The 10061-nt window shown below is 49.3% G+C and overlaps 1 protein-coding gene across 7 annotated transcripts in view; it reads right to left on the reverse strand.

The window, feature by feature from the left end:
* Positions 1-6: 6 nt before the first annotated feature.
* CPEB1 (cytoplasmic polyadenylation element binding protein 1) overlaps positions 7-10061 on the reverse strand; it is a 73628-nt gene continuing 63573 nt past the window's right edge. For all 7 annotated transcript variants that reach the window (XM_025192047.1, XM_025192048.1, XM_025192044.1 and 4 more), the window contains 3 exons: positions 6754-6848; positions 3499-3579; positions 7-1257 (listed from right to left, as the gene is read on the reverse strand). In XM_025192047.1, coding sequence (XP_025047832.1) covers positions 1147-1257; positions 3499-3579; positions 6754-6848 — 287 coding nt within the window. In that variant the 3' untranslated portion in view covers positions 7-1146. The remainder of the gene's footprint in view (positions 1258-3498; positions 3580-6753; positions 6849-10061) is intronic.

Genomic DNA, 10061 nt, shown 5'->3' on the forward strand with positions numbered 1-10061 from the left:
AGGGAAAAAAAATTATGACACTGGTTCTTTGGCACACAGCTTCCAATAGAGGGGAAAAGTTTAAAAAAAAAAAAATCTCAAATCCCAGCAGCATTTCAGTTGACTGCACTGTTGCTTTATATATTTAAAACAAAAACCAAAAAAAAGGAAAAAAAAGGGGGAAAAAAGGTACTTGTCCCCTCTAAGAGAAAGGGCTCATATGAACCTTCGTCTGCCCACCAAAACGCAGCCCTTTTTTAGCTAGTTACAAAAAGAAAAATTAAGTCCTGTGACTTTGTGATTAAAAACCTCTATCAACCCCCCGTAAGTGCAACTTAAAAAAGTGCAACAAACTATTTAAAACTATATACAGCAGCTCAGAGATAGTTTATCCGGTCCAGTTTCAAATCCAAAAAATCCTGTCCTTTTTCTTGTTGCAAACCCCTGGATTTACAACTGTGGAACATTTCTTCTAACCAGCAGCCCCCAGACACAAATTGCAATAATGTTAGAAGCTGCCAGGAAAGAAAAATCTCTCGTTTCAAACTACTTAAAAACTGTTTTAAGAGTGTAAAAAGGAACTGGTAAAAACCCTCGAGCGTAAAATATGAAATATGATTTGGTTTAAATGAAGAGCAAAGTCTCCTTGTTGTTACAGTAAAAAACGCCAGCTGAACATTCAGTTTATGCCGTTCAGATGGGGGTTAAATGAATGGAAAGGCACTGTATGGCAACTGCAAAAAAATGGAGCCAATGAGACCTGTATTATTACCATCAGTATTGCAAGGAATGTAAAAAAGCGCCTTTAATAAATAAAAAAACCTAGGTGAAGGTGTCTGCATAAACACCTTCTCAACACATGGCCCTTTTTGCTTCTCGTCAGCAAACTAGGTACCAAAGTCTGGGAACTGCAGAATCGTTTGAGGGGCCCTCCCCCCTCAAAAAAACCCCAAACAAAACCCGACAAAATTCACTGTGCATTAGTGCAGAAACGAAAAGACCAGCAAGTGCAAACGTGAATGTAAGATTTCCCCATTAGTCCTCAGGAAGCGCGTTCCCACTCTGGGTCTGGCACTGGCAGGCACGCTCGCGCTCTCTCCACTTGGCAGGTTAACAAAAGAACTTTCTCCTGCAACTGCGGCAGCTCCCAGCACATCGGCCGCCTCTCTAGCTGGAGTCTCTGTTCTTCTGGTTGCGCATCAGCGGGCGGTGGTGACGCAGGACCTCCATGGAATGTTGCCAGTGCCAGCAGGAACGACAGAAGTACTTGAAGCAGACCTGCGGAAGTGGAGACAGGCATTAGGGACAGAGAGCTGCAAGCTGCGGGTGGGCTCTGGCTGCGGGCAGTCTCCTGAGGGTGCAGACACTGATATCTGAAACAGAGGGAAGCTGGCAACCTACATGATCAATCTCGCCCCTTGAAGGCCATGCTAGCTGCAGTCAGGAATCCAGAAGTCTTCCCCCACTCCCTAAGGTGGCCCTGGTGTCTCTAAAGACCAGACCTCAAGCTCAAAGTACTAATTAGATAGATACAAGGCCCTGGGAATAGGGAACGTCCATCTCTAGGCACATCCAGAGGCCCCTTTCAAACAGAAGAGTGTAAGCAGGTTTCTACTTGTATATTTTCTCAAATCCAAAATGACACCCCCATTTAACATGGGTGGGGCCCTCATCTAGGATTTCAGTACAAGACGGGGTTCGGGTGAGGGGGTGGAAAAGCAGGCTGCAGTTCCAACCCAGGGCCAGGGTTGAACCTGTGCAGCCTCTGGAGTCCAGATTGAGCTGCCACCACAGCAACAGCCGCTGTGTAACTGCTGGGCCCAGAGCAACTATAAGCACAAGCTGGTTGAAGATTGCTTCAGACTAGAAGTAAGGAAAAACTTCTTTACAAGCCAAGTGCTGAGGGTTTGGAACAGGCTCCCCCCAGAGGTGGTAGTCACCCACCCTGGCAATCTTCAAAAAAAGGTGTCTTGACACTCATTTTGCTGGGGTCATTTCATCCCAGCAGTCTTTCCTGTCCACGTGAAGAGGGCTAGACCCTATTATCTGTAAGATCCCTTCCAGCCCCCAACAACTATGAAAGTATGAGCTCCCTTGGAGTGGAGCCAGAGCCAACGGGTAAGTGGCAAGAGTGGGGACAGGCAGCAGGGGCAGGCTCAGGCTACTCGACTCCCCTACTGCCTGCCCCTGCTACTGCTTTCCCTGCTGCAGCAGAGCAGGAGGGGGGTGGAAAACAAAACTAAGCCAACCCTCCAATAATTAGATTCTAGAAATGGAAAAACATAATTATTAGTTTTCCATATATAGACTATGGGGGAGGGGCAGGGAGTCTCCTCAAATTCAGGTACGTATGGTTTACCTGAATCCTGCTTTAAAAAAAACCCCAAAAAACAAACAAACAAAAAAACCATCCACAATTAGTCTTGCTTTTAGAATCCTTGTTGGTCCAGGACCACGGCCTAGAGAGAGTGCACTGGCCAGGACACCTTTGTTGCAATGTGCAGTGCTGGCTAGGTTTGATTTGAGCAATCACAATATTACTGGCATTAATGTTTAAGACCAATCTTCAAAGTCAGTGGACCATGAAGTGTTTTAGCCTCCGCAACAGTCCCCATAAGCTCAGTGACTGTTTAAATTACTTATCTACTGCAACAGTATTACTCTACCCAGGATCAAGGGGAGCTTTAATATCCCTGTGTAGCTTAGTGGAGTTTTGTGAAGGTGAATTCTCTCTCCCAGAAGCAGGAAGGCTACTCTTTCAAGGCATGGGCTGGTGTGCTGCTCACCCCAAGTTTAGGGGCAAGCAGGAGTTTGCCAGGCCAAAATGTTTCTACCACTGACCAAGGCAAGAGTCTCATGCAGCCACTGAAGGGCTTTCAGAGCACGGCCACATCACAGACTGGCCCCTGCACTCCACATCACAGTACTGCTGCTTTTCTTGGCAGAAGCAGTCATTTGGGGACCTGGTCTAGTGCTATAGTAGGCTGCAGGGCCCTGGTTTGCAGTCCATGGCTACCTGAAGACCTGAACTGCTCCCTGTACTTGGGAAGCAAGGTAGTCATGTGTTGGGGCATCTGCTTAAGGTAGTTATGTTCACACCTGCAGCAAAATAGAACCTATATCATTAGCTCTGTGCCAGGGAACTCATCTGATGGACTGCCATTCTGCATGGAGAAGCCAGACAAGTGCTTTTCATACAGCTGTTTTCCTGTCCCAAGGGGAAGTTTCAGTTTGAGTTCTTCACTCTCCCTAAGCACTGGCTAAGGTTAAGTCCTGCAGCCTGGTAAGGGATCTGGACTGAGAGGCTCCCAAGTGGCAACACATTCTGTGAATGAGCTCTCAGTGCCATGTGGGTGACCTCAAGGAGATGCTCTGCTGGTCTATTACAAAGCAACTGCTAGTTGGCAGAGCCTGCTCCACTTGTGCAGGAGATGCTGCTGCACATGAGACTTGCTGTGACTAGATTCAAAGCAAGAAAGCCAGGGAAAGGGGAAGCAGTGATCTCCATGAATGCAGTACCTGGTCTCTGCAGAAGAAAGGCCCCGGCTGAGAACTACACACTTGACACATGGAATCTTCCAGGTATGGATCAATCTGAACCTGTGTGGGAACAAGACGACAGTCACAATTTGACCAATGCCAGGACACCAGGGAACTCAGGAGAAAGGTGGCTCTAGCCAGTCTCTGCCTAGCAGCATCAGCAGCTCTGCAGATTGTTGTGGGATAAGGCTGTGCTACGCCATGCCTGTGGGAAGTGAGGCACATCATAGGAAAAGAGGAGCTTGGCAGGTCCTCTGGAGCTACAGGTAGCTTCAGTCCAACTCTTCTCCCTTCCAGTCCTGACCGGCTCAGAAGTTTGGGGGTGCAGGGGGCAGAGGGGGGACAGGATGGGACCTCAGGTAGGAGGTCAAGTCCTCTGAGACAGTCCAAGGTAAAGTTACAGACAGAAGCCAGCTTACTACTTTCTGGAAGTCATGGGGTCCAGAACAATTTTAGGTGGAGGGCACCCAGCAAGTTACAGCAGAAGTGAAGCAGTCTGTACTCCCTTTGCCAGAGATGCAGAACTTGACTCACCCTCTGCTAGGCAAGTGCTGTACCAGCACATCAGGAACAGGGTGTCTGGGACACGGGCGTCCCACTTCTGAGGTAAGCACCCTAAACACTGGCCTGCTGGTCAACAAGGCGTGTCCCACACTGCAAACTGAGCCCAGGCCTCCTTGCTACTCTGAGAAAAGTCAAAGGGGTTCATATCAGAAGCATCTGAACAGAGCACTGAGATTCCCTAATTCTGCCTTTGTTTTTATTCTACTCAAGTTACTGGCCAAGTTTGCAGTTTAGCTAAAAAGCAGCTTCAGGTTAACAAGCTATACCCTGAGAAGTCCTTGCCCTGACCTAGTCATGAACACCAACCTAAAGAAGAGAGGCCTGACAGCAATGAGGCAGTGGATCAGCTGTCCAAGCCAAGGTATTTTTTTATACCAGGAGGGAGGGATCCAGATGTGGCTGGACTTCCAGAGACTTGGGTAAACTGAGCTCCTCAAGTCTCACATGGGTGTGAAGATGGTCTCTTCCCACCAGTATCATCCAGGTACGTGGGCCTGTGAAACTGAGGGAGGAAGACCAGGCTACCGTTCACTTCACTTGCAGCCTGTTTATTAAGGGCAGCATCCCAAGACAGCAGAGACATCACTACTTGATGAACCAAGTAGAGACACTCTGTTCACTGTCCACCAGAGCCAGGGGCTGGTCTCATGCAGTCCATGTTGCTGGGAGAACACTCAACCCCTGCAGGAAACAAGCTGCTCAAAGACCCTGACCAAATCACCAAGCTCCCAGACTGTCCACAAGTCCTAGAGATTAAGTGAAGAGCAGGAGAGAGCACCTATAAAGCATGCTGCAGCAATATGGTAGGAGATAAGCAATGCTGGGCCACCAGCTCCTGTTTAAGGCTGATAGCAGGGCTGCAAGTCAGCAAACCCCAGAGAAGGGTTGCCTGCAAGTGCCTTGAGCAGCCCAGAAAGCAGACAGATCACCCAGGGCAGTAGTCTACAGTTTGGCTGCAGCTCCCATGGAAAACTAACTCCCCCATGAACACTGGCCAGTTCAAGCCAGCTGTGGAACTGCTGCCTCAGTACACAAGTGAGAGAGTCCCCTTCCCTGCTAAGCAGCTTTTGTTGGTCGCAGGGGGAAGGGAGAGGTGGATGGGGACGACAGACCAAGTCCTGTACCAACAACAGATGGTCAGGTTCAAGGGGAATGAGGAGGATTGGAGGCTGTGGAAGGAAACTATGTGGCAGTGGGGGCTACCTCACACCCCAGAGAAGCACAAGGGGCAGGCCCTGCAGTTCACTGTGCAGGTTGCACCATGGCAGCAGAGTTAACCCTGACCTAATTTGTCTGTACAACCCATGGTGTGACTAGCAGCTGTCCCAGGAGAACCCCTTCCTGCCCCCTTTGTCCCAGTATCCTCAGGACAGGTATAATCCCAGTGAGGAGCAGAGCATGCAATTTAGTCTTCCAACTGCAGGGTCATTTGGTCCCTTCCCAGCAATCCTGGATCTACACTGCTAGGACATAGCACTAAAAGGAGCCTCTGCCCTTACTTGTGCAGAGAAGCACGGAGCATTCATAAGCAAAAGCCTACCTCAGCAGATGCTAGTATCTGATGCCTACGTGAACACACGCTCTGACCCAGTTAACGTATGAAAGGGGTACACAACCTGCAGCACACTACAAGTGGTATGGGCAATGTCTGTGTGGGGCACACAGCATATTGGGAAAGGGCAGGCACCACAACAGTAGATAAGGCAGGGAGCACAAAGCAGAGCAGCAGATGAGGTAGTGGAAGGGAAATGGAATGGCACCTGGGCAGTATACTGGACTTAGTGTGTGGCACCTACCAAAAAGGTTGGTTCCCACTGATCTATAAGGTGCTACCCTGCCTCATGCCTGGCCTCAGACTGAACATGGACACCACTTCCCTCTACTCAGAAGTGGTCAGAAAGGGCATTTCTGGAGCAATGGCCCCTCATTTACCCACTCTGACCTCTCCTCCTTTACCTGCAATCCCACTACCCCAAGCACTGGCGGAAGCACAGCCCTCACTCACCTCCGGCTAGGAGTTCTCCAAGCTGGTCTCAAATCAGTCCCTTGAGTCAGAATAACCCTGACCCAACCTTGTGTTTGCACTGGGCACAGACTGCTTCCCCACAGACCTCCCTGTACATACTAGCTGCAGAGAAAGTGCAGCTCCAGAAAGGAGCTACAGCAGATGGTTCTAGCAAAGCTTCTGGAGTCTGCACTCAGAGACCATAGCTCCTGCTCAGGATGCAGTCTGCTAACCACACAGTTCTGCCAACTGAGCTCCTCTCAGGATTGGAGGACACCGAGGCTCAGCAAAGAATTGCCACATAGGACAAGAGATGGACCCCAGCACTTCAGGCATTTTGCTCTTGAACTTTCCACCCCCTACTACCAACAGGCATCAACAGGACCTATGAGAATCCCCAGCCTGACCTCCTGACCAGAAGGAAGATACCAGGTGACACAGGAAATCAAGTCTAAAGGAGAGACTTGACTGGCTGTGACCTTGCTGGGTTTGCTCCCTTGAGTCTTCCCTGCCAACAGGAGGACCTGCAACAGGGCACAGGAAGCTGAAACATGGGTACGGTGCTCAGGCAGTGGCATTCAAGGGCAGAACCTTAGTACAATATGCCACGGCAGGATCTGCTCTGGGCAGTTCTCAGAGGGCCTTTCCCCAACACCACCACTCACCTTCTTCGTAAACTTGGTGGTTTTGATCTCCACGAATGCAGCGCTCACTGCCTTCAGGTAACTGCGCTGGTTGTTAAAGGTAACACGGCCAGATCCTGAAAGAAGCCAGCTCATTAAGGCAACAGACAGAAGGGAACCTGTGCAGAGCCAACGGCCACATCCCACTGACCCTGAACCACCAAGACCTCCTGCAGCCCTGGGCTCATTTCTGGTTGGAGGAGGACTTGCCGTAGCAGGCTGGCCTCATCCAGCTGGCATTAAGGCAGGCAGCAAACATTCTGCTGGGAGATTGCATCCAGTGCCTTATGGTTGTACCTCCCTCCTCCCACACCCATCAGGCATATGACAGCACAGAACAAGAGGCATTCAAAGCTGTGTAGCAGGAAGCCTGTTCTGCGGTCCCTGGAGCAAGGACAGGCTGCTGGGATGTTGTTGCTTGTTGGGATCCACCTGGAGCTGTGAGCTGTGGAATGATTCTAAAAAAAGATGCCATGCCTAGTGTCAGGGTCAAGAGTGACTGGGCAACCTCCCCCCTTCCCTGCAAACAAAAGCAATGCACTCAAAGCAAGGAGAGAGGAGGGACTAGAACAGTGGTTTTCAATTCCTTATGCTCAAAGAACCCTTTGGAAAAGTGCCAGCTCTAGGTTTTCCCTCATTTTTTTTTGAGCACAGAAAAGTAACAGCAATTCTTCTTTCGAAAAGAACTCAAAAAGCCTACAACAGGGCAGCCTGTTTTAGCACTATGGATTCCTAAGCACAAACTCTGAGTTTAGTTTTGCACATCATGTTTACATGCTTAACCCTGCTAATACTAAGCAGCATCCCACATCACCCTTAAAAGGATTGAGGCACCCTGGTCGAGTATCACTGGGCTAGAATTGCTGTCACCAGAATCTTCTTTGGATACAGAGATGATCACAACCCCCTCCACCCCTGAAACAGTCTGGGATTGAACAGCTCAGTGGCTTTAAGCCTCTCACACAATGAAGTCTTGGCATCTCCATTACTAGTCAGCAGTGCTCCTGCCGTGTCAGCTTCCAGCCAAGCCTGAAGCTACAGAAAAAAAGATTTCAACTATGCTTATCCAAAACTTGTCCAGCCTTAGAGTAATAAAAGAGCCCAGAGCAGTCATACTAGGTGCTGCTGCCTAGTTAAAGCTTGGGGCAGGACCAGACTTGTTACTGGTAGTCAGGAAGATTGTCCTACCACCTGAAGGTGTGGGAAGTGGAAGAGAGAGGGAGAGAGAGGGAGAGAGGGAGAGAGACTGTGGAATGCATTAAGCTGGGATGACCAACAAGCAGAATTCATGCATTGATGCCCAAGAAGCTGCATGACAAGAGAAGTGATCACTCCGCCCCAAGATTATCAGTGCCTGTAAAAAGCCGAGATCTTGGATTCACTTTGCATTAATTCAGACAGTTGTCAAGGCTACACGTCTGAATTAAGGGGTACAGCTAAATGTATGATGGCCCTCCAATCGGATCAGATGCAAGAACCAAATCAGGCCTGCTCCAGAGAAGCCAGGTACTCTGGCAGAAGGGGAAGGAAGTCTTAAGGTTGCACTCTGCAACCTCATGGTACTTGAACAAGCCTGATGCTCAGAGAAAAAACAAAAACAAAACAAAAAATGGTGGCTTTATTTTTAAACCAGGTTCCACCCTTCCCTCAAACCTGCTGAACACTGAAAAGATTTGCTTTTAGCTTAGGCTCTCACATCCTCCTAACCTCCCCCAGAGTTCAAGACTTTCAAAGGTTTAAATGTGGTAATCAAGACCAAAACAACTCTTCCCCAGCTAGAAGTAACACTTGTCAACTACTTTTGTTACTGGTTGTAAGAGCAGAAAAATCACTTCAACTACTCATTTTAACCTGCCTGCTCCTGGAAAAAAAAAAAAAAAAAGAAGAGACAGCTGACCTTGCAATAACAGACTCCCAAAAAAGGTACCTCAAAAACCCAGCATGAGAACAATGGCCTCTTCCGCCAAAAGTCATGAGGGGTATCACTGCCACTCATTCTTAGTTTGCCTTGTCCTGGAACAGTGGCAGAAGCAAGACTACACAGGACAGGGACCTTGCCATGCTTCACAAGATGTTATTCACCACCTCACCTTCTGACACAGGGCACTGTTTCTAGGTTCATAGATGTAGATCAGTGGCTCAAGCCCACTTCTGGACAAAAGGATGGTTTGGGGTGTAGGAACTGGCATGCAAATGGTGGTCCTCTCCCATGGATGGGCAACACCCAGTGCTAGGAAACCTCAGTCAGACTAAGACCGGACCGTTTCTCTAAACTAGAACTATTCTTCCTTTCCCAGGCTGCCCCAACCAGAGCAGGCTAGAAATAATATCCTGCCAGCAGACTCAGCCAGGCTCTAGCATTCAGAGAGAAATGAAGCAAGATGCAGGCCTCCCTTCTGGTCTCCATCTCCTTCCCTAGCCCTTTTCCCTGAAGCCAGGGAAAGAAGTATCCCAGCAAGTGCTTCAGCAGAAGGGAAGACAGCTGTCCCAGTGCTACATTTAGGAATCGCATACTAGTTTTAGACATAATTTGGTTCCATGTCTGTTATCTTGCATCACAGGAGCTGCTGGAGAAGACTGGTGAAATCACAGGGCATGTTGTAAGACCTGGTTGTCAGTGACCAGCCAGTCTGGGTCTGCCCCCACAATCTGTAAACTGGCAACAAACCCCCGGAGTATTTTTTAGGTCAGCACAAAGAAATGCATTTTGGGGAGGCTGCAGATACCTCTTCCAGTGTTAAAAGCAGTTAAGTTACCCTGATTGGGCCAGATAGAGGCTGACCAAGAACCAGTCACTGCATGGTCCCTGCCATCTGGGTCACACACCAATGACCACATCCTCTGTCCTTTCAGATGCAGAAGCAGAGAGGCATGCTAAGTGATGGGAGAACCCCTTCCTAGCAGGGTGGGACTGCTCAGAGCTGCTATTGTGGCTGGGTCTCCAACTTAAAGCCCACCCTGTAAGGATCTCTCTCAGCTCTACCACAGTATCCCCAACAAGGTTCTTATGGACCGGAATGTGTTGGATCAGACCTGTCCAGATGTCTGCCCTTCAGTGCAGAATGGTCCATCTTTGTCCACTCCCCTCACAGCAGTCTGGCACCCACCCACTCCTGATACTGTCCCATCAGGGGCTGGAAGCACCCTGTGTTATTGCTATATAGTGCAGGCCTGGCCCTGGCATAACAGCACAAGCTGCATCCTGTACATCTATTTAACATGCAGTCGCAAAAGGCTTTGCACCCTCTTCTGCATTCCACCCCCCCCCCCCCCACCCACCCACCCACCAC

Source organism: Alligator sinensis, unplaced genomic scaffold (genome assembly GCF_000455745.1).
Source record: "Alligator sinensis unplaced genomic scaffold, ASM45574v1 scaffold900_1, whole genome shotgun sequence".
Lineage (NCBI taxonomy): Eukaryota > Metazoa > Chordata > Crocodylia > Alligatoridae > Alligator > Alligator sinensis.